Here is a 24,812-nt window from a genome sequence, read left to right as displayed (position 1 = left end):
GTCTGTCTGTGCGTGCGTGCGTGCGTGTGTGTGTGTGTGTGTGATAGAAACTTTAACATTTCCGAGTCTATGGATAAAGCTCGCATAAGAAGATTACGTCTCGGTCAAAAGTGTTTGACGTGTGTGATAGAAACTATTTGAAGACGTCACATTATGACGTAAGAGGGTTAGACGTCACGCAAAGGAATTACTGAAAGTCTCGGTCATTGTTATTGTGAGCGGGCCGAGACTAGTTGGCAGATCCAGGGTCTCGCTTTCTTGCACAGTTTCACCTATGCTTACTGTGTGTGTGTGTGTGTGTGTGTGTGTATGTGTGACGGAGTGATTGAGTTTGTGTTACTGTTTGTCGATTTCTTACGTGAGCCTTGAAGGCTTCGCCTCTTGTTTAAAGTTCAGTTTGCGGAATGTATGTGTTGTGGAGATCGCTAGATACCACTGGAATCGAATGGAAGGATATAGAACATTATGGAACTTACTTTGATCTAGTGCGCAGTCACTCATGACGTAAGCGTAGACGCTCATCGAACAGATGGAACTGTGTAGATCTAACCAGATTAGTGTCGATGTTTCCCGAATATTCTCGTATGTCCATTAACTATATAAGTAGGGCTGCCCACACTTATTGTTGTTCTTTACCAGTCTTGCACTTGTTCTTTCTTACACTGTGCTGAGAGATATTGTCACCGTTGTTCCAGCTGTTAATAAATCTACAGAACCTACACAAATCGTTGTGTCTCCTTTGCGACTGAGAGTGACGAAAGGAAAAACACGACAACTGGCGTCGCCGACAGTTACTTCCCTTGTCTATTCGGAGTGACTTATTACTACAAAATGACGGAAACAGAGCAGCTGATAACGCTTCTAAGGGAGCAGTTGGAGCAACAGCAACGCCAGCACAAGGAAGATATGGAGCAACACATGCACCAGATGGAGTTGATGATGAAAGTGTTCAGTGGTGCCGCAGCTTCTGCCAGGGAGGAAAGCTACGACGATCCGAGTGCTTCGAATCTACGTTTTCCCATTACTACACAGGCAGCTGCAATCCCATCTTTTGTTGCGTTTGATGCAACATCGGAACTGTGGCCTGACTACTGGTCAAGATTTTGCACGTTTGTGGTCGCCAACTCCGTGCCGGAGCAGCGCAAGGCTCAAGTTTTCTTGACGAATCAGACTGCTACGGTCTACAAACAACTGGCAAATCTGGCTACTCAGCAAAATCCGCCCAAGGACATCAACAGTTTGACAATGGACGAGATTGTCAAATTCATGAAAGAACAGTTCGACCCGAAACTCTTCATAGTGCGAGAACGTTTCAAGTTCTGGAGTGACATGAAACGGAAGCCAGGCGAAACTCTCCAGGAGTTAGCAGCGCGCATACGCCAAGACGCCGCTACCTGTGACTTTCCTTCGATCAAAAACCCACAAGACGAAGCTCTGAGACAGAGATTCATATGTTCTGTCAACAATGAGGCTGTCTTAAAGGCTCTATTCAAGATCAAGGACACAGAGCTGGATTTCGCACGTGCTGTCCAAGTCGCGATTGAGACTGAAGACGCAGCGAAGGTTGCCAAGGAAACTGTCTACGGTTCCAAGACCATGCCAGTCAACAAGGTCCACCAGAACAAGACTACGGGTCCACGAAAGAACCACAAGCAGTCTAATTCCACAGACAGGAAGTGCTACCGATGTGGAAAGGCCCACAAAGCAACAGACTGCCCCTACAAAGACGCCAAATGCCGATACTGTGACGTCACAGGACATTTGGAAGCTGTCTGTAGAAAAAAGCAACATCAGAATCGGGAACGACATTCCCAGGCTTCCGTGAAGAGAGTCACGAAAGCAGAGCTTGTCAACGCGATCCTCGGTAAAGTTCCCCAAGATACTCCTAGGTTGGATGTACCCATAACAATCCAGGACCGACAGTTCACCATGGAACTGGACACCGCAACTACAGGAAATTTTGTTTCTCTTCCGGTCTGGAGACAACTAGGAAAACCGAAGCTGGATGACGTCACACATCGTTACGAGTCTGCCAGCAAGCACGACCTGCCCGTGCTGGGAACTTTCATGGGCCAAACCAAGGATCCAGTGACTGGTAAGCAAAGCTCAATTCCGTACATCGTCACCAAGATCCCTCATCTGAATCTGCTAGGACGCAACGCAATCCAGACTCTGGGAATTTCTGTGGACAATGCTCTAGGACTGAGGAGCATAGAGAGTCACGCTAAGAGTGAGGGTGCAAAACCTACGCATCCAGCGACCTCCAACGCGCCTTATGCTGCCCTGCAACGAGATTGTCACAGACTGTCTGATAAATTCCCAAATCTCTTCAAACAAGAATTGGGATGTCTCAAGGACTTCGAACTGGACGTGAAGTTCAAGTCTGATGCGAAGCCGGTTTTTCACAAGGCACGTCCGGTACCTTTCGCTCTTCGTGATGACCTCGCCAAAGGCTACGAAGAAGGCATCGCCAAAGGAGTCTGGAAGCCAGTCCAGTTCAACGAATATGGAACGCCAGTGGTACCAATTCGTAAGGCACAAACCTCGGGCACCCTGAAGCCCAAGCTACGGATCTGTGGTGACTACTCAGTGGGCATCAATGATCAGCTTGAAGATCACCGTCATCCAATGCCACTCCCAGAGGAACTGATGCAGAAGCTAGGAGGTGGATTCGGATACACCAAGATCGATCTTGCTGATGCCTACAACCAGATCAAGCTGGCACCAGAGAGTCAACGCAGGCTAGCCCTCAGCACTCACCGTGGGGTACTCCTGCAGCAACGACTTCCTTTCGGGATAAAGTCAGCACCTGGTTACTTTCAAGAGATCATGGAAAACCTGACCTGTGATCTACCTGGTGTTGCCGTCTTCCAAGATGATATACTCGTCAGCGGGAAGGACGCCAACGACCACCTGAGCAACCTGGAACGTTTGCTCACTCGTCTGAACGACAAAGGACTCAGATGTCGTCGTGAAAAGTGCGAGTTCGCACAAGCCAGTGTGGAATACCTTGGACATACCTTATCGGCCGAAGGGATCTCCAAAGGATCGAAGGTCGAGGCAGTTTTGAAAATGCCAGCCCCTACGGACGTCTCAAGCTTGAAGTCTTTCTTGGGCTCAGTTCAGTTTTACGGGAAGTTCATCCCTAACCTGGCCAGCATGGCAGAGCCGCTCTACCGCCTGACGAAGAAGGCGAACCCCTGGAAGTGGGGAGATGAGGAACAGGCAGCATTTGAACAGTTGAAAAATGTGCTTTCCTCGGATCAAGTTCTGGTACACTTCGATCCAAACAAGACTTTGGGACTAGCTTGTGACGCGTCCAACGTTGGAATTGGAGCAGTCCTATTTCATCGCTATCCAGATGGAAGCGAGCGCCCAATCGCCAACGTGTCCAAGACTCTCACGGCTGCAGAAAGGAACTACAGCCAAATCCACAAGGAAGCCCTGGCCATCATCTTTGGCTTGCGGAAATTCTACCAGTATCTCTACGGACGTCAGTTCATACTGGTGACAGATCATAAGCCGCTGACATCACTTTTCGGACCGAAGAAAGGGACCCCACTGCTCGCAGCTAACAGACTAGCTCGGTGGGCCCTGTGGCTGAACCAGTTTAACTACACCATCGAGTACCGGAAAACAGCGGATCATGGCAATGCAGATGCCCTTAGTCGCTTGCCATACGGACATGACATCGACTTCGACAGGGAGGAAAGTGGTGAAGACATGGACATGGTGTGTGCCATCAAGGTTCTCAGTCTTCAAGTCCAGCCTGTGGATGCCAACATCCTCCGTCAAGAGTCAGGAAAAGATCCAGTGATATCTACTGTGATGCGCTACGTCCGTGAAGGCTGGCCACCAAAGAACGCTGAGATCAATGAAGATGTCAACAAGTTCCGGAAGTTGTCGGACTCTCTCAGTATCTGCCACGGATGCCTCGTCCATGGATCGAGAGTGGTGATTCCACAGAGCCTGCAGTCCAAGATCCTTGATCTGCTGCATCTCGGACACTTCGGCATGGAACGCATGAAACAGTTGGCAAGAACTGCTGTTTACTGGCCCGGTATCGATGCTGCTATTGAGATGGCTACTCGACGATGTGACTCGTGCGGTGAACATCAGAACAAGCCATCCAAGCCTCCAGTTCACCCATGGATGCTACCAGAAAAGCCGTGGAGCCGCTTACACCTGGACCATGCAATCAACTTCATGGGTAGAGACTGGCTGGTGATCACGGATGCTTACTCCAAGTATCCATGCATTCATCCTACGTCATCCACGTCCTCTAGAGCCACTCTAGACCTGCTGGAAGAAGATTTTGCTCATTTTGGATTGCCTCACACACTTGTCACTGACAACGCGCCGACCTTCACTTCTGAAGAATTTCAGAGCTGGTGCAAGGAACGGGGGATCACGCACCTGACAGGGGCACCATATCATCCTGCTACCAATGGAGCCGCCGAACGTTTGGTGCAGACATTCAAACAAGCACTGAGAAAATCTTCTTTGCCACCGAAGCGTGCTCTTCAAGAGTTCTTGATGCAGTACCGGAGAACGCCGACATCCTGTGGTTTCTCTCCGAGTGAACTCTTGAATTCCAGGCAGTTACGGACAAGGATCGACACTCTGCTGCCCTCGCCAGCCCACATCGCTCAGGGCAAGCAATCCAAGGAGGCATCCAAGTCTCAGATGACTCCAGACTTGAAAGCTGTCGTCAAGGTAACCAGACAGTACAAGGCCGGAGATCCTGTGTATGCTCTGTACCATGGGCCTCGCCGAGACAAACAACCCCGATGGGTACCAGCAGTCATCAAGAAGTCTCTGGGTACTCGCTGCTTCAACGTCATGGTCATTCCTCATGGTCCAGTATGGAGACGACACTGGGAACAGCTACAGCCACGCTACACCACTGAGGAAGACAATGAACCTGGTGAGGAAGTGGACACTGTTTCTGAACTTGTAACAGATCACCCCATGGAGATCTTGGAAACTGTGCCACAAACTCGGAGACAGACCAAACCCAAAGGTACTCCATCCGTTCCAGAGTATGGACCAGACAATCCAAGACGGTCAAAGAGAACACGCAAACCCACAGAGAGACTTTGCTGTTGATGCTTGAGGAGTAGCATCAGTTTAGGTGGGGAGGTGTTGTGGAGATCGCTAGATACCACTGGAATCGAATGGAAGGATATAGAACATTATGGAACTTACTTTGATCTAGTGCGCAGTCACTCATGACGTAAGCGTAGACGCTCATCGAACAGATGGAACTGTGTAGATCTAACCAGATTAGTGTCGATGTTTCCCGAATATTCTCGTATGTCCATTAACTATATAAGTAGGGCTGCGCACACGTATTGTTGTTCTTTACCAGTCTTGCACTTGTTCTTTCTTACACTGTGCTGAGAGATATTGTCACCGTTGTTCCAGCTGTTAATAAATCTACAGAACCTACACAAATCGTTGTGTCTCCTTTGCGACTGAGAGTGACGAAAGGAAAAACACGACAGTATGCCTCTCAGTATATATTAATATGGTGCTTTAAATGTTCTATGTGGTGTGAAGTGCCTTCCTTTGAAACATACCAATAGTATTATCATTGCATTTTTAAATCGGCCAATATGGTGCTTCAAGTTCAATTAATGTTCTGTGTGCAATTAATGTTCTGTGTGCAATTAATGTTCTGTGTGCAATTAATGTTCTGTGTGCAATTAATGTTCTGTGTTCAATTAATGTTCTGTGTGCAATTAATGTTCTGTGTGCAATTAATGTTCTGTGTTCAATTAATGTTCTGTGTGCAATTAATGTTCTGTGTGCAATTAATGTTCTGTGTTCAATTAATGTTCTGTGTTCAATTAATGTTCTGTGTGCAATTAATGTTCTGTGTGCAATTAATGTTCGGTGTGCAGTGCTCTCCTTTGAAACAAACAAGCAGATTTTTCCTTTTTATTTTTAACTTTCTGTTTCTGTGTGATGTTCAGTTCTTAAAATAATGAAGTGCTCTACTTCAAAAGGAACCAACAGTATTTTGCATTGCTTTTTTAGAAATGTGCTGGTATTGTGCTTTACATGTTCCGTGTGCTTTGAATCCCCCTCTTTAGGATACATACCAACAGTGTAACATCATTGTAATTTCTCTTGGCTTATTCTTTTAAATGGTGCTACCATAGTGCTTTGCTTTAATGCCTTCCTTTGTAAAATCATTACATTGCTGTTTGCTTCAGCTGCTAACGTAGTGCTTTAACCGTGTGTGAGGCTGAGTGCATAATGATAATAAACATCATTAGCCTTTTTCCTTTGGCTTTCTAAAGTGGCTTATTCCCCCCTCTGCTTCTTTACCTCTGTAAACTTGTAGGGGTAGTTATTTTTCGATAATGACCCAGCAACCAAACAAATAACGACCCAGCAACAGCCTGAATCCTCGATAGTGCAATGGGTTGAGAAGTTGTTCTGTTTCGGTACTACTTTTTGTGACTGAAAAGTTCCGAACGCTCTAACGTACGAAGTATACATCTCTGGAGCAAACAATACAAACATACCGCATTTAAATTAACAACTACAGGCCTGAACACATGAATCTTCATATAAAATCCATGAGTTCGGTTGTTTTCTGAATCTAGATTTGCCGTGCTCAAACGTTCATCACAAGCAATTTCCCGCAAGGCAAGTAACTCATACTTTGTCTAGCGACAAGAGTAGTTCCGTTCTTTTCACTCGGTTTCTTCGACAACAGACTGCAATCCGACGGTCAGTTTTCAACAATATTTCATTTAATAAACAGATCACACGCAACCAAATGCACACATCTCATCAATTTAAACAACATAAAGCGGTTTCATACACTATTTTCCCCAGAAAACTGAACTTCATACAGTTTTTAACGTTGGAACACGGGTGCAAAAGTTCGTCTGCTAGTCCCATTTGACGAAAGAACATTATCCTAAGCGATACCAAAACATATATAGAACACACAATATCTGCCTTTGCCGCCACAGCAGAATAACAGCATATCTGTGTACTTGATTTTAGTCCAAAATAGGAAAACTGACAAGAAGTGTTAACAGAATGGAATGATTTGCACGGAACTATACAACCGCGCATTAATCGATCGCCTGCGCAGGTTGACTGGTTGAGTGAATAGGATTCGATCAAACTTTCGCAAAAAACCTCCTCTTTTCTTTGAATAACTGAAGAAAGGAGGAATAAAGAGGTTACACACCTCGTCTCAGTGATTATAAAAAATAATGGTCTCAGTTCGCGGTCATGAAAAAGCTCGCTAAAGCTCGCATTTTTCATGACCCGCTAACTTCGACCATTATTTTTAATAATCACTGAGACTCGGCGTGTAACCTCTACATATTATGTTTTTTATGATGCCAAGTGCCATTTCTTGAAGTACAGTGTTTTGTTGTTGTTGCTTGATGCTTTCATTGTGATGCTAACAAATGGTGTTTGCTTTACATGTATTTGTTGTGCTCCCATTACAAAAGATGAGCTTGTGCAAAAAAAAATCTACAATCCCTTTGGTTTAGTGGTAAACGTTAATCCTTCGGGATTGAAGAGGCAGGTTCGACTCCTGTCAGGGATCAAAAACTTTGCTTTGCACAAGCTGTAATCTGCTATTTCACAGGAGTGAAAACGTTTGATAATGACCGTTAACACTTTTTTCCTGCAGATTATATAATGTCATTGTACTTCGAAGTATGGCAATACCTTCAATTACAATAGAAAGTAGCTGTCACATCAAAACAGTCAGGAATTTTTTCTCACATAAAAATTAAAAAAATACATTTACCATCACCATCAAAATTTACAACATATTCAAATACAACATCCATATTTCTCAAAACATCTATATTTCTCATTTTCCTGTTGATTAAATAAAGTGAAAGTTGAATAATAAGGGGAAAGAAGAGGTCACACCGATCCCTTCACAAGTTCCCTCCCTTGCTCATATTTTGTACAAGTTCTACGTTTGGAAAGCACCAACAGTGGACCAACAGTGATCTGACAATTCCCTGGAGTACCCCAATTCATGTCAACAAAATTAAATTTAAAGCAAAATCCACAGCCAAAAAATATCCATTTTTAATATCAACAAGAGGCGAAGCCTTCAAGGCTCACGTAAGAAATAGACAAACAGTAACACAAACTCAATCACTCCGTCACACATACACACCCACACACACAGTAAGCTTAGGTGACACTGTGCAAGAAAGAGAGACACTAGATCTAGATCTGTCTGTCTGCATGTAGCCTACTTACAGGCACACGACTGCCAAATAGTCTCGGCCCGCTCAAAATAACAATGACCGAGACCACACACACACCACGCGAGAGAGAAAGACTACAGGGAGGCATGCCGTCATGATGCATTAATTGACGTCAAACACTTTTGACCGTGACGTAATCTTATGCGAGCTTTATCCATAGTCTTGGATAACCACTCACACATAGACTCGGAAATGTTAAAGTTTCTACCACAGACATACACACGCACAAACACACACACACACACGCACGCACAAACGCACAGACAGACAAAGTTACGATCGCATAGGCTACACTTCGTGAGCCAATAAGCATACATTTATTGACATATGTTTTTGATTATTTCATTTAACCTAAAATCATGTATTATGCTGCAGAAAATAGATGTATCTTCGTTACTACACAGGTAAAAACGGATACTCAATCAGATCTATTTAAAGAAAGGAGAAGTCCCAATGCTATTTTTAGAAGCACACAGGCTACTCCGCCTGGCATGGGTAAACCCTGAGCTTGGGATGTACAAGCTTCTGTACACCACCAAATTAGACCAAACATCTACATAGGTGAGCTGCTGTACACCATCCGATCAGTTCAAACAGACTTTTCTTGCACAGAGTTCTATAATTACATTTTGAGATTTTATAATTCAACCTAATTTATGTTCTAAGATAATCTCCCTGACTTCAGCAATGTGGATGCTGTGCTACAAAAAAAGAAGGCAGAAGACCAAGCATGCACTTTAAAGATCCTGAAATATAAAGGGAAAGACAAGTCGCGTAAGGCGAAAATACAATATTTAGTCAAGTAGCTGTCGAACTCACAGAAGTAAACTGAACGCAATGCCATTTTTCAGCAAGACTGTATACTCGTAGCATCGTCAGTCCACCGCTCATGGCAAGAAGAGCGGGGTAGTAGTTGCGCTAAGAAGGATAGCACGCTTTTCTGTGCCTCTCTTTGTTTTAACTTTCTGAGCGTGTTTTTAATCCAAACATATCATATCTATATGTTTTTGGAATCAGGAACCGACAAGGAATAAGATGAAAGTTCCCGCAGTGGGGCACTGCGGTTATGAAATTAAAGGCCCCTCCTGTTTTTGGAACCGCAGGAGCTTTCTAGTTTGCTGTTAGGTAGATTTTTGGTTCCTCTTTCCTGTCATGCTCTTTTTCTTCATGAATTCTTTTCTTTTTTCTGCCTTCTTGCTCATTCACCTGTATTTTTTCCAAAAATCTCTTCTCTTGCCGCTTGTCTCGCGATTCATGTATAGTTTAATCTGTTAGTGTTCTGATGTAAGTCCAGCAGTAGATAGGTTAAGCCTATTTTAACATACTGGAAACTGGTAATCTTCCAGTAGGTATTAATTTAGTTTTACTAAAGCCTGCTGGGACACAAGTAATGGGTTAGTGCATTTGTAAACAGGAATCGCTTGACAAGTGGCCCCCTTCATCCCCCCCTTCCTCGTCCTGATATGGCTCTGCGTAGTCGGCTGGACGTTAAGCAACAAATAAACAAACAAACAAACAAACAAGATGAAAGTGTTTTTAAATTGATTTGGACAATTTAATTTTGATAATAATTTTTATATATTTAATTTTCAGAGCTTGTTTTTAATCCGAATATAACATATTTATATGTTTTTGGAATCAGCAAATGATGGAAAATAAGATAAACGTAAATTTGGATCGTTTTATAAATTTTTATTTTTTTTTTACAATTTTCAGATTTTTAATGACCAAAGTCATTAATTAATTTTTAAGCCACCAAGCTGAAATGCAATACCGAAGTCCGGGCTTCGTCGAAGATTACTTGACCAAAATTTCAACCAATTTGGTTGAAAAATGAGGGCGTGACAGTGCCGCCTCAACTTTCACGAAAAGCCGGATATGACGTCATCAAAGACATTTATCAAAAAAATGAAAAAAACGTTCGGGGATTTCATACCCAGGAACTCTCATGTCAAATTTCATAAAGATCGGTCCAGTAGTTTAGTCTGAATCGCTCTACACACACACACACACACACGCACACACGCACGCACACACGCACATACACCACGACCCTCGTTTCGATTCCCCCTCGATGTTAAAATATTTAGTCAAAACTTGACTAAATATAAAAAAGGAAATAAGTCACGTTTCAGGCAATAGTTCAAGCCAATCCACCTACTTGGTAAATACCACACACCGGCTCCTTTCCTTGCCTCATGAATCCCATGGAGTGACAAAAATAGATGCCGCATCAACTCAATACCACTGTGTGCCCAAACACTGGAGCTCCAGCCCTGTGCAAACTGACTGACTGTATACATGGACAGTGGTACCTGCCACGTGAGTCCCCTCCGATGAGAGGTCACTCAACAACAAAGTACACATTACTTCGTCCATTTTTCTATTATCTTGAGTAAAATATACCTGTCATTACAAACCACCTGCAATTCCACTTTCGGCTGGTCCAAAGGGTGTCTTTTCATCAAACATACTGCAGTGGAGCCTCCCTTTTAAGACCTCCAAAAATCTGAAGTCTTAAAAAAGAGTCTTAAAAGGGGAGTAAATGTTATGTTATATGAAGTCTTATATCGCGCGCGTATCTCCAGACTCGGACTCAAGGCGCAGGGATCTATTTATGCCGTGTGAGATGGAATTTTTTACACAATACATCACGCATTCACATCGACCAGCAGATCGCAGCCATTTCGGCGCATATCCTACTTTTCACGGCCTATTATTCCAAGACACACGGGTATTTTGGTGGACATTTTTTATCTATGCCTATACAATTTTGCCAGGAAAGACCCTTTTGTCAATCGTGGGATCTTTAACGTGCACACCCCAATGTAGTGTACACGAAGGGACCTCGGTTTTTCGTCTCATCCGAAAGACAAATGTACAGAGGTTATGAACAGAAAGTCTGAGAAAACCTAGGCTTAAAAGGGAAGATTAAGTCTTAAATTGGGGGGTCTTGAAAGGGGGGTTCCACTGTATTGTACATGCATTTCTGTCTGGTTTGTGAAGAAATTTACACTCAAATGTCCCTAACATGTAGGTAGAAAAGCAAAATGCAGTGCTGTTTAAGCAACAGAATTCACTTGCTGCACTAGTTCTCTGTCACTATAGGTCTGTCTGCCTTTTCCTCATACACACACACACACACACAGCCATTCTAGTTTTCCTGTAAACATTATATATGTCTTCCTCCAGCAGAACAAAAAAGCCTCATGAAAAAACAACCAACCTGAAATACAGTGGGACACCCCCTCCTCACCCAATTTAAGACTCCCTCCCTTTTAAGACCGTGTTTTCTCAGATTTTCAGTTCACAACCTCTGTAAATGAACTCTCATTAAGACAGCTTTCCACAGAAATGTTTAGTTTAAGGGGGAGGGGGGGAGGGGTGTGTGTGTTTTCACTGTACAGTGGTCTTATATTCAAGTATGCAGGTTATTGTTTTACTCTCACCCATTTTATTCAACCCGTCTCACAAGATGCAGGCCAAAACGGTGTCATTCTAAGTCTAATGTTTCCTCAGTCTGTTTTACTTTGGCTTTCAAGTGTACTCAAGCTTCCAATGTACACACTAAAAAGTAGGTTGTTGAATGCTTTTGTACAAGATGAGATCATTCAACAAGCTTAACGTGACAAAACATGGAGACGAGTGGCTCAGGAAAATCAAACATTTCAGAAAGTGCTCAACAAAGAACTGGAGTTAAATGCACACAAAAAAGAAGAAAAAATAGCACAGCAACATTCCTGGAGCCAATTGATGGGACTCGCGCTATAGAAAAGTTATTTATTATTATTATTATTATTATTCAATATTACACAAGGAGGTCAACATAGAGCTGGGGTCAATCAGCTAAATTAAAAAAAAACAAAACCTGTCTGGAAGATTTCACAGTGTTTAATGGATGGCTGAAAAAACTGTGACTGTGACGTCCACACGAGACACAATTGGATGCAGTTCAGCTGGTAAGCACATTCAGCTTAAAAATCAAAATGATGCTAGTGATTCTCAACACCAGTTTTCTTGCTGACTCTGTGTCAGTCTCTAACACACTTGTGTGCACACAGCCACGCACATTAAAGGTCCAGCGATCACAGTGAAATTCTCCCGGCTTGGAAAGCATGAAAACAAACCCACTCCCACAGACGAAAGGAGGAAACTGGGCAGCACAATACTAGTACTGCACGTTATCCCTAAGGATATTAGCATAAGGATGAAAAGGGTACAAAAATACACAAGCAGGCGCGCACATCATCTGGGCAGTCCCTTATCTCCAACACATCTCCCTCCATCCACCTCTACTCAGTACACACACACACACTGCAAGCACACACACACACACTGCAAGCACACACACACACACTGCATGCACACACACAAACACACATGCACGCACACGTACACACACACATGCATGCATACACACACACACACACATACACACACACACACAAGCATTATACAAACACCCACAAACACAGAGCAAGATAATTTTTACCAAATTTCCAATAAATGGACCCACATTTATATAAAAGTGAGTCACTAAAAATTTAATCCAGGAATATTTTATCCTGCCCGGAGTGCAATGGGCAGGATATAATTATGAGCAGGTCAGTCTGCCTAGCATGCTAGGCAGACTGAGGATCCATTTCCCGCAGCTGGGGAAGCGCGAGTCGACCCCCGTGAGGGGGTCAAGATCTTCCCCGAAAAGTATGGTTCAAACGTTAGACTCCTGAACCCCAAACTCACAAAGACATCTGACATTTCCTGGGTGTGAAACATTGTTTACACAGAAAGACTCTCCATATATGATTAATATTTAACAAAGACAAAAAGTGATGAGGGTTTGAAGTTACAATCAGGTTGACCTACATTTTCTTCCTATTTTGAACACGAAGTCACGTTTACATTTTTGGGTAAAAATTTTTTTTTACGATTCTCCCCTTACAATTCACGTCCAACCACTGTTCTAATTTCTGTTTTTACCGCTCCCTTCCTAATTTTCAACATACTGACAAGTTATATGAAGTAACCATGCTGTCGCTTAGACATTCTGTGTACAAATAATACTCTCCACCCATATTGAAGAAAAGATTTCTCACAATTACGAAAAGCTTACATATTGCTGTCTTTCCTTAAAAATGCAACCACAAAAATCAATAAATACATCAAAACCAAATTTTCTGAAAAACCGAAAGACCATGTGATGCAGTGTAGCTAACTCTGCTACTGCAATCACATCTCTAACATGAGTGCACTCCCTTAATTGCAACAGACTTGCAAAATAAACAGTAACATCTTTGTCGTTCAATGTAAAACAACAAATCTTTTTCTTTTGTGGTATGTTAAATTGTCTTGTAAGAGAACAAAAAGTTTGTTCTTTTCATTAAGGCCAAAAAAAAAAAATTGTCTGTTTAGGGTAACCCGACCGACCCTATCGATTTGGCGCCGACCCAAAAACTTTTTTTTGATTTCAAAAAAAAAAAAAAAAAAAAGAGGTAAAAATGCTAAAAAGAGACATTTGGCGTTTCTTTCTCTCCCTTTCTCTCTGTTTTATGTATACGTTAGTTTTGAAACATGTATTCATCAAATATAAGAAGTGAATGTTCAGCCAACATAGCATTTACACACACACACACACACACAAAAAAAAAAAAAAAAAAAACCTACCTACCTACCGACCCTACTTTTTTTGGTCATGTTACCCTAAACAGACAATTTTTTTTTTTTGGCCTAAGAGAGGTAGGGTCCATGTTTTCGCAGTAACCTTCAAAGAAATTCAGCATTGAAATCCTCCCTTTAATTTACTCACTACTTCAGACAAAAATTAACACCAAAACCAAAACAAACTTACATGCAGTTTACATCAATGTCATAAAAAAAGGGTAATTAAGATACTGAAGAGCGATAGAAAGGGAGACAAAAGCTTACAAGACATTGAAACAGAAATGACAGGCGCAATGGCCTAGTGGATAAGACGTTTGCCGCCTATGTGGCAGGCTGAGTGTTCAAATCCTGGTCGCGCCTTACAGGTTAAGGGTGCAGATTTTTCCGAATCTCCCAGGTCAACTTATTTGCAGACTAGCTATTGCCTTATCGATCCCCCTTGGTGAGTACACGCAAGCGCAATACCAATTAAGAGCGCACGGAAAAGATTCTTTAATCATTGCCAGAGTTCGGTGGGTTATAGAAACATGAAATTATATCAAGCATGCAACTCCCAGAATTGGCGTATGGCTGCCTAATGGCGGGGTAAAAATGGTCATACACACAGAAAAATCCACTTGTAGAAAAAAACATTTAGGCAACCATACGTATTTTTTAAAGACTTTTGTTTGTCACCATGTTATTTTATTTAGTCCTCATAGATACCCATTCGCCAAACCAGATGAAAACCGTTGGATTGAGGAGGTCAACCCATATAGTCTAGGAAACGCATGCACATTCTGTGCCATACAGAGCTGAGATGAGGGGCTGAAACTCATTTCAGGCCTGTAAACGAGCTTCAGCCTGTGAACACTGAAGAAGAAGAAGAAGAAGAAGAAGAAGAGGAAGAAGAAGAAGAAGAAGAAACTTACCCCTGGAGCTAGGGTGTAGTCTGTCCCTGCACTTGTGTTTTCTGTGACGCTCCGTGAGAAGTACATGACAGAGACCTGTCCGAAGGTTCCACTCGTACGTTGAACTTTGAGGGCTATGCTGGGGGACACTTCATCCACTGACACACTGTCAAACAATCAGGAAAAATATCTGAACGCATGTACACAAAATTTGGTTTTTGGTAACTGATATACTTATGCACGGAATGCTTCACCAAGACCTGGCTGAAATTCGGCACAGCCATGCTCACAAAAAAGTGGGAATAAAAAGATAATAAAGAAAAACACCAGAATAAAATATATATGCATGGATGCACATAAAAAAAACGTTTCACCTGTTTCTAAAGATATCATTCTCACAAACACACACTCTCTCTCTCTGTCATCTGTCTGTCTGTCTGTCTTACAATTATTCTTTGTACATGTTCAAAGGACAGGTAGGAGGATTAGGCTGAGCCCAAAACCTTTATCCTTTTGTAATAAAGTTCTGAGTTCTCTCTCTCTACCACACCTTCCTATCACCAAAATGAGCATCCTTACGTTCTGGAGTCGGCAGCAAAGACAATCACGCCCTGAGCACCGTCATTCGCCCCGATCTTCACCTCCGCTGTCGTGCCGCTGGCGGCCAACCGCGGTGGTGACGCCTCATCCACAGATCCCACCAAAGACACCGACAACAACTTGACCAGAAACACCTCGTCAATCTCTGGCAGAAGGTCGTTAATGATCTCGACAGAGATGGTTGCGGATGTGCCGCCGCTGGGGATGTTGACGACGCTGTTGATGACGCCTCTGAAGTCTTGACCGGGAGTGGCGAGGGTGAGGTCAGCATTCAGTGTAGAGTTGGTGCCTTGGATGACTTGGTACTGTACGGCCACTGTACCTGAGTTAAAAAAAACCCCACTTGTTTTCAACTACACTTTTAAGACATGAAAAACATCTGAGAAAATCAGATCTTAAAAAGGCGGGAGTAGATTTACAGAGGTTTTTTTGGTTTTTTTTACATGTCTGTTTGGACTTCAAAGTCTTCATGGAACAAAATCAAAGAAGGTATAGTTATCAATATGTCCTTAATTGTGAGCTAGTCTGAAGTATTCACATAAACTACTTCAATTGGCACAGCAACAAAACGCAATAAAATAAAATGAAAATACATCTCAAGCATTTATTCTTCAAAGCCAGTTTATTAAACTGAGGACAACATTAACACCCACACCCACAACCCCCACCCCCCCCCACCCCCCAATAAAATCAAACAAACCAGCAAAACAACTTACTGTATAAATCCAAATTTCTAATGGACTTACCGATGGCACCAAATTTGCGATCGACCTGCAGGGAAACGTTCCCAGCATCCTCGGCAGCCATGACAGTCAATGAGGTGGAGGCAAACTGAACAATGCCGTGCGGGTCGTTGCTTCCCTGGATGGTGATGGTGGCCACACCAAGCTGAGCACTGATGATGGCCGCCCCTGTTGTACCCACACCTGGTCACACAGAGATGTTATCAGCATCTTTGTTGTAGTTGTCGTTGTCATCAATATCATTGTCATCATCATTATCATCATCAATGTCATCATTATCATTAGCATTGTCATCATTATCATTAGCATTGTCATCATTTAGTGTTGTCATCGTTATCTTTGTCATCATCATCAGCATCTTTGTCATTATCATTGTTATCAACATCATTGTTGTAGTTGATGTTGTCATCATCATTGTCATCATCAGCTTAGTTTTATATTTGTTGTCGTGGTGGTCATCATCATCAACATCAACATCATCATCATCATCATCATCATCATCAGCAGCAGCAGCATCAGCAGCATCATTTCTTTATATTCATCAGTAGAACACTGGTAAAATGCAAACAATATGTAATTTTTTCCAAACCAAAAAACTCAGCATCTTTAAAAAGAGAGGTAAAATAGGCAAAAATATAAAACTTGATTAACTGATAGAATACGGTTGTGTTTATTACCTTCTGTGGTGACACCTGACAGTTTCAGCTGATACTCCTCGTTAATCTCAGGTGTGTTGTCACTCAGAACTGTTAGAGCGATGGTCTTTTCACTCTCCCCCTGTCAACATCAGACAATTCCATTATAAGAAAGAAAGAAAAAGACAAACAAAAAAAATAAAAAATAAACAATCAAGCTAAAAAATAGAATTTTCAATATAAGGAATAATCAATACTTGACTAAATGTAAAAACTGTACATGTTTACAGCATTTGACAAAAAAAGAAAAAGAAAAAAACCCCAAAACAGCTGTATATAAATCAGAACAATTTTTGTGCAGAAAATTCAAGAGAGGTAAAAGACCAAAACTTAAAAGAGACATAGAAAAAAAGACACACAAAAAATGTCAGGAAAGCAATCCACATTTGAACTTTCTTTCTTTATTTGGTGTTTAACGTCGTTTTCAACCATTCAAGGTTATATCGCGACGGGGAAAGGGGGAGATGGGATAGGGGAAAGGGGGGAGATGGGATAGAGCCACTTGTTAATTGTTTCTTGTTCACAAAAGCACTAATCAAAAAATTGCTCCAGGGGCTTGCAACGTAGTACAATATATGACCTTACTGGGAGAATGCAAGTTTCCAGTACAAAGGACTTAACATTTCTTACATACTGCTTGACTAAAATCTTTACAAACATTGACTATATTCTATATAAGAAACACTTAACAAGGGTAAAAGGAGAAACAGAATCCGTTAGTCGCCTCTTACGACATGCTGGGGAGCATCGGGTAAATTCTTTCTCGTCCCAACCAATATGGGACTCCCCCTAACCCGCGGGGGGTCCACATTTGAACAGCAAGAGTGAAAGAAAGGAAGGTAAGAGAGAAACAGCAATTTCAGGAAATGACAACATTTTGTACATTACAAAAGCCAAATTGATGCCAGAACAGGACATCAAAAAGATCAGAGAAGAGACTTCCACTACCTGCACAGCAGGTACTTACAGGTAAAAAGGTGAGATTTCCAGTGAAAGTCTGGAACCCAAGCTGTGGCTGCAGACCGTTGAGTCCCTCAATGACCCAGTTGACCTCGACAGTACCCCGGGTAGACTGGGTGCGCAGCACACCCACAGAAAACTGGTCACCTGCAACAAGTTGACGAGTAACGTTTTGTGGTCAAACACATTACAAATCTACTCCTAAAACCCACCGCTCCCTGGAAATTAGGAAATCAAGTGAATACAAATTCAAGATCATTAACTCATTTTGTAGGTAAGATTCATCTACGATTTTGAGGTAAGTTCATTATTTGTATTATAAGTGTTTGTCTGTCTGTTTACTTAAAGCCATATGTACTCGATGACTATACACGCTAATTGCTTTACCAACAGCTGGAGACAGACTAAATTAAGTTCCCTGCAAAATATTGTGGTCTAGGACCCCTTAAATGTTGAGATATTTGAATTTTCATTTTGATCTGGATCGTCCTATTTATAGATTTGGCAACACATGTAACGTTGATGCAAGGGAGAGAACACCGCGGCTTTGTTGACATCCTCACTTTTTCAGAGGCTAATACAAGCTGTAATGCATGTATTATGGTCCGCGCATGGTGACGTATCATCATTATATGGTCTTATGGTGCGTTTGACATCGATTGTGGGCAAACTACACTTTGTAAACACGGGAGTGCGTTAGTATGCCTTTAAAAGATCATTGGGTTGACGTACTGTAAATATAAGTTTTGTTTTGTCGATAATTAAACGTTCCAATAACCTGCAATTCTTGTTTTTTGATTTTGTGTGTGTGTGTGTGTGTGTGTGTGTGTGTGTGTGTGTGTGTGTGTGTGTGTGTGTGTGTGTGTGTGTGTGTGTGTGTATGCGCGTGCCTCCGTGTGTATGTGCCTGCATGTGTGTGTGTTTTGCTATTGCTCTGGATCTGGATCTGGATTTGTTACGTTGCAGGGACCACTGTTGGTCATCTTCGCAACGGATGCGGGAGAGCGCATGATAATAATTTAGAGTACAATAAAAGTCCTGACTTTGGTGGGACGAGTCATACAGGCTGTTGCTTCAATGTCTTTCCCCCTCTTTGCACATCGCTGTGAGTTCTATCGAGAGGGTGCAATCATAAGTGTTCATTATTATTATTATCTACTTTCACAAGCAAGCAAACTGCACAAACCTTCAGCAGCCTGGATGGAAGTGGTATTGAAGGCCAAAACACCAGCTACGTTGTCATTGGCCAGAATGATGACAGTGATGTGACTGTCACTTCCCAGAGTGGCCCCGCCCCCAGGGTTTGTCAGTGATATTGTGAACTGTTCATCTTCCTCCGGCACAGTGTCGTCCAGGATTGTCACTGTCACAACTGGAAAACAAAATCACACACAAAGTAATAGCTGTGATATTTTTGTTTTAAGATCTCAAAAACAACAAGCATCTGATATGCATCGTGGACATATGTGACCCTCCACCACGAAATGAGTCACATGTCACCTTTGCATGATTTTCATATTTTTACATTTTCATGAAGAGTTTTTTATGCTCTATCCAGTGGTGAAAACCGTTTTAGAAAAGAGCAAAAACTGTTTGAGTTATAAGCCTGTAACTAAGGTGACCCACACACTGTTACCAGACACTCCCCGGACTTATATTAAGCCCAGCGCAGAACCGCGCGAGGTGACATGCGACTCATTTCGTGGTGGAGGGTCACATATGTGACGACAGAGCAAGTCTATTCTTCTCTTCAAACAGCCAGTCGTCTCTTCAAACTAATGTAACTGTCACAACTGGAAAAGAAAATCATGCAAAAAGTAATTACTGCGATATGTTTGTATTAAGATCTCAAAAACAACAAAAATGGAATGCACCATTGACATTTATTTGACAGCTAAGCAAGTCTATCCCGGAAACTTCTCTACAAACCACACATTTTCTGTTCCAATTTTCAATCTGCATGTTCGGCATACAATTTGCTTCTATAATTTTGATTACATTTCTGCTTCTATCTATTGCCATACTCAGATTACCCCCCTTAGGAGCCTGTAGGACGTCAGCTGATATCCTGTGTAACTTGCTTTAACGGGCAACAAACCGTTCAATAAACAACAAAGAAATAGAAGAAGAACAACAACAAATAAAGAATGTGTGCGTGTCTGGATAAATCATTTATATATCAAAGGCACATTATAAGATGTCTTCTTCTTCTGCGTTCGTGGGCTGAAACTCCCATGTACACTCGTGTTTTTACACGAGTGGAATTTTACGTGTATGACCGTTTTTACCCCGCCATTTAGGCAGCCACACGCCGCTTTCGGAGGAAGCATGCTGGGTATTTTCGTGTTTCCATAACCCACCGAACTCTGACATGGATTACAGGATCTTTTCCGTGCGCACTTGGTCTTGTGGTTGCGTGTACACACGAAGGGGGATAGGTCACTAGCAGGTCTGCACACAAGTTGACCTGGGAGATCGGAAAAATCTCCACTCTTAACCCACCAGGCGGCCGCGGCCGGGATTCGAACCCTCGAGCTTCCGATTACGCGGCCGACGTCTTACCACCCCGCCACAGCGCCCGTCGTTATAAGATGTCAATTCAGGTCAATACAGGTAATGCTTTGTATACAAATATTTACCGGCAGCAACAGATTAAATAAAAAACGCTCGCGCTGGACCCGAGTACTCTTCAGACATTCACACACACACACACACACACACACACACACACACACACACACACACACACACACTCTCTCTCTCCCTCACTCCCTCCCTCTCTCTCTTTCTTTCTTACACACACACACACACACACACACACACACACACACACACACACACACACACACACAGACACGAGTACAGACTCATGCACGCACGCACACACACACACACACACACACACACACACAAACACACACACACACACACACACACACACACAAACAGTAACACTAACACATGTGCACAAAATGAACACACACACACACACACACCGCAAGAGAAAAAGACTACAGGGAGGCATTGACGTCAAAGACTTTCGACCGTGACGTAATTACGTCACTATTCTTGGTTTACGGTACCATTCGGCGGCTTTGCTACGAGTATGCCATAGTCTCGGTTGGCCGAGACCTTGCACCGTTCTATCAGACTGCCTGGCTGGCTGTTGCACCGCGAATTCCTCCCACCGCCAAGTCGTTTCTTTGTGGTTTATTTAGCATTTAGGTCCCAGGTAACATCTTCTTCTTCTTCTTTTCGATCGCCGATCACACTTGGAGTCCAGATCTTGAGATATAATTAGTGGTCCTCTGCAGCGCAGCCACTGGCCCGTACAGCTTGTTGTGCAGGGACTCCGGCATTGGCCAGACTTCCTCTCTCAGCACCTGGTGGTTCCTGCAGTCTCGTAGGATGTGGGCCGTGTCCTGCTCTGCTTCCCCACAAGAACACATGGGGGAGGGCACAACATGCAGCTTCTTGTGGAGATGCTGGTTAAGTCTGTTGTGTCCCGTTCTCAGGCGGAAGATGACCACCTGCTGTGGTCTGGATAGCAGGTGGTAGCTGTCCTGTGGCTGGGGCGTCCTGTGCAGAGACTTAATGATGGTCTTCATCTCTGTCAGGCTCACAGGGTTGTTCTCTTGCTCATCTTCTGCACCCAGCTTTGCCATCCTGTCCGCCTCTTCGTTTCCTTGTACACCACAGTGGGAGGGGATCCATTGCAGTACTGTCCTCAGGCTTTTGATGTTGTGTAGAGCGTGTTCCAGCTGAGGCAGTTTGCTACTGGTCATTGCTTGTAGTACTGACAGAGCGTCAGTCAGGAAGACCACCTGGTTGTCATGGTTGACTCTGTCGTTGATGGTATATGCTGCATGGATCAGTGCCTGTACCTCAGCTCTGTAGTTTGTACAGTGGAGGCCTGTTGGTATAGCCTCTGCTTGCCTCTCTCCACTGGGGTACTGGACATACACCCCCGCTCCTCCATTTTTGACGGCCTCTGTGGCTGACCCATCAGTATACACCCGTATCCATGCTTCTTGGGGGTACCTTTCTTCAAGCATGGCAAGAGTCCACTGTGTTTTATAAAATAATCATATTATGAAAGCACATACATTCTTATCTTAGTTGTTATGTATTCATTGTTAGTAAACATCGGCATTATTCATGTTTTACTTTAAACGCAATCATTGTTATTTATAGATCACAGGCACCTGATGTAAGTAGGTCACACACGTGTAAATGTTGTGCCCATTCCTTGTTTTTGTTTCTGTTATTATTTTAGTTAGCAGGTCTAGTTGAGCACGTATTAAGTATCATGTACCCACTACTAGTCATTGTGCATTTTAGTTAATGGACTGATGATGTCATTTGTATGGAGTCGACGCACGTGCGAGGATATGTATGTGTGGGAGGGGGGGGGGGCGCGGGAGATGGAAGCTTGCTGTATGTTATGTAATGTATATATTGTGTGTGATACGTGGAAATGTGATACTATCTATTTGCATGTATGATACAGGTACAAATGTGATAATTGTAGGCTTATACTAGTGATTACTGTGTGTGATACATGAAATGTGATATGAATGCTGTTTTTATATGTTATACTCTTACTTTCTCCCAAGCGCAAGACAAATTCTTCTATGAAAATTGAAGCCAATAAAATTTGAGTTGAGTTGAGTTGAGTTGAGTTTTTCGTCACATTGCTCTGCTCGTCCTTTGTTGTGAGGTAGGGGACATTGGTCTGTATGTCCAGGTTTCCTTGTCTGTCTTCCCAGGGTGGGGCATCAAGGGAGAAAGATGGTGGCTCCACTAGCTCTGGCATCTCTGTCTGATGTTTCTTCTGCAAAGCCCTTGCCTCAAGAGCGAAGCTTGATCTTTTCAGCCTGCCTGAGGACATCTTCTTGAGTCTGTCACTCATTGGATGGTCATGAGTGCACTGGTACTTGGTGGCTTGTACCATTGTTTTGCAGTCTCGCCTTTTGCTCAGTGGAGGAATGCCAGTCACCTGTTCCATCTTCTGTATGGGTGTTGATTTCATTGCGCCCGTGATGATTCTCAGCGCTTGGTTCTGTACTTTGTCTAGGGCCTGCTGGTGTGTCTTGGCTGCGGTTGCCCAAGAGCTTGATCCGTACTCAAGGTGCGGTCGTACAGTCCCCTGGTAGACTGATTTCAAGATCTTCTCGTTTGCACCCCAGTGTGATCCTGCCAGCTTCCGCATGATGTTTAGTTTTCTCCTGGCCTTTCCCTCTGCATTCATGATGTGTTGTTTCCAGGTCATGCGCTTGTCATAGGTGACCCCCAGGTATGTTTGCTGGTCTTCAAATTTCAGGGGTGTGTCACCCAAGGTCAGTTTGCCAGGTGTCGCTTTGGCTGAGAGTGTGAAGAGAGTGGCAGTGGTCTTCTCCCTGTTGATGGTCACACACCAGTCTTCCGCCCACGCTGCAACCTTTTCTAGGGCAAGTTGCATCCTGTAGGTTGCTGTGGTTGCATACTCTTCCGAGCACCAGAGAACAAGGTCATCAGCATACAGTGCCGCTTGGACTCCCTTGGGCAACTCTGGTACCAGGTCGTTAATGAAGAGTATGAATAGCGTGGGGGAGAGTACTCCTCCCTGTGGAACTCCTTGGCGTAGTAGCACCTTTCGGCCACAGTGACCGTCCACCAGCACTCTGGCCTTTCGGTTGTGCAGGTACGACTTGGTCCACTGGTACATGTTGCCTTTGACGCCGGAACGTAGGAGCTTCACAAGGAGTCCATCTTTCCAGACCTTGTCGAAGGCCTTCTGCAGGTCAATGAAAGTGGCCAGGGTGACCTTCTGGGCCTGGTAAGCATCCTCTATGACCTGGCTAAGGTGTGTTGTCTGGTCCTCCGTACTTCTGTGCTGTCGGAAGCCGGCTTGTTCTGGGACGATGATGCTTTCTGATTCCAGGTACAGCTGCAGGCGCTGGTTGACAATGCGCTCCATGGTTTTGCATACGCAGCTTGTCAGGCTGATGGGTCGGTAGCTCAGGGTTTTGGTCTTGTTTTTCCCTTTCTTTAAAACTGGGATCATCCTGGCTTCCTTCCAGCACTGAGGTACCTGTCCCTGTCTCCAGCTGAGGTTGAAGATGCCCAGTAGTTTCTGGAGGGCCGAGTTGCCTATGTGTTGCAACATCTCATTCGTAATGTTGTCTGGACCTGGAGACTTCTTCTTTTTGAGCTTCTTGATGGCATTCTTCAGCTCGGCCATGGTGATGTTTTGTTGCATGGCATCCTGGACGTTTCTTTCTGTTCTTTCTCTAATTTCTGTCCAGGTAACATTATGAAGTTTTAATACGATCAATCGGACCTATTATCAAGTTAGTGTATCAACTTTTGAACGAGCTGCGCCCAGTAGTTTCCCAGCAATAAGCGGTTAAGTCGACACACACACACACACACACACAGACAATTAAAGTCTGCTGAGCCCTAGTACTAGCGTACTCGGGGACAACAGTTTCTCCAATCTCCTTACAAGAACAGAGCAAATGAAGGGAGGTAACTCACTTCTGCGTGTCTGTCCAGGGCTGAAGGTCAATGTGGCTCCATCGGCACGGTAGTCTGTGCCATCAGTAGCTGTACGCCCGTCTGTGTTCACCTGCCACGTCACTTCCACCTCACCTATGCTGCCACCTGTTGTCAGGTATGTCAATCATGATGCAAGACAATACAGAAGAATGAATCTTGAAACATTCAATGATGGTTTTTATCAATAATTGATATACAGTGGTACCTGTGATGTGAGCGAATCCCCACCCACCCCCTCCCCCTTACCCTCCCCCCATGTCCATGAGAGGTCACCTCCCCAAAAAGAGCACCTTTTGCTCTCTTTTTGTCAAAATCTTTTCCCCCAAGAGCGCCCAATACTCAATACTGCCCGCTTAAGCTCCCACATGTAGATCCCTAAAACACCCACTGTGCAAAATTCTACCTATGACGCATATTTTTTTATAGATTTTTTTTTATTCTCTTTTTTGGGGG

At 43.5% G+C, this 24,812-nt stretch overlaps 1 protein-coding gene across 1 annotated transcript in view; it reads right to left on the bottom strand.

Moving 5' to 3' along the window:
• LOC138957261 (adhesion G-protein coupled receptor V1-like) overlaps nucleotides 1-24,812 on the bottom strand; it is a 230,200-nt gene that overhangs the window by 129,095 nt on the left and 76,293 nt on the right. The window contains exons 41-47 of the mRNA XM_070328430.1: nucleotides 24,339-24,464; nucleotides 19,006-19,191; nucleotides 17,827-17,966; nucleotides 16,842-16,941; nucleotides 16,168-16,347; nucleotides 15,401-15,743; nucleotides 14,843-14,987 (exon numbers count right to left, since the gene is read on the bottom strand). Of these exons, the coding sequence (XP_070184531.1) occupies nucleotides 14,843-14,987; nucleotides 15,401-15,743; nucleotides 16,168-16,347; nucleotides 16,842-16,941; nucleotides 17,827-17,966; nucleotides 19,006-19,191; nucleotides 24,339-24,464 (1,220 nt within the window). The remainder of the gene's footprint in view (nucleotides 1-14,842; nucleotides 14,988-15,400; nucleotides 15,744-16,167; nucleotides 16,348-16,841; nucleotides 16,942-17,826; nucleotides 17,967-19,005; nucleotides 19,192-24,338; nucleotides 24,465-24,812) is intronic.

The sequence above is a fragment of the Littorina saxatilis genome, linkage group LG1 (genome assembly GCF_037325665.1).
Source record: "Littorina saxatilis isolate snail1 linkage group LG1, US_GU_Lsax_2.0, whole genome shotgun sequence".
NCBI classification, from domain to species: domain Eukaryota; kingdom Metazoa; phylum Mollusca; class Gastropoda; order Littorinimorpha; family Littorinidae; genus Littorina; species Littorina saxatilis.
Note: the sequence above shows the minus strand (reverse complement) of the source record. Positions and strands in the feature narration are given on the sequence as shown.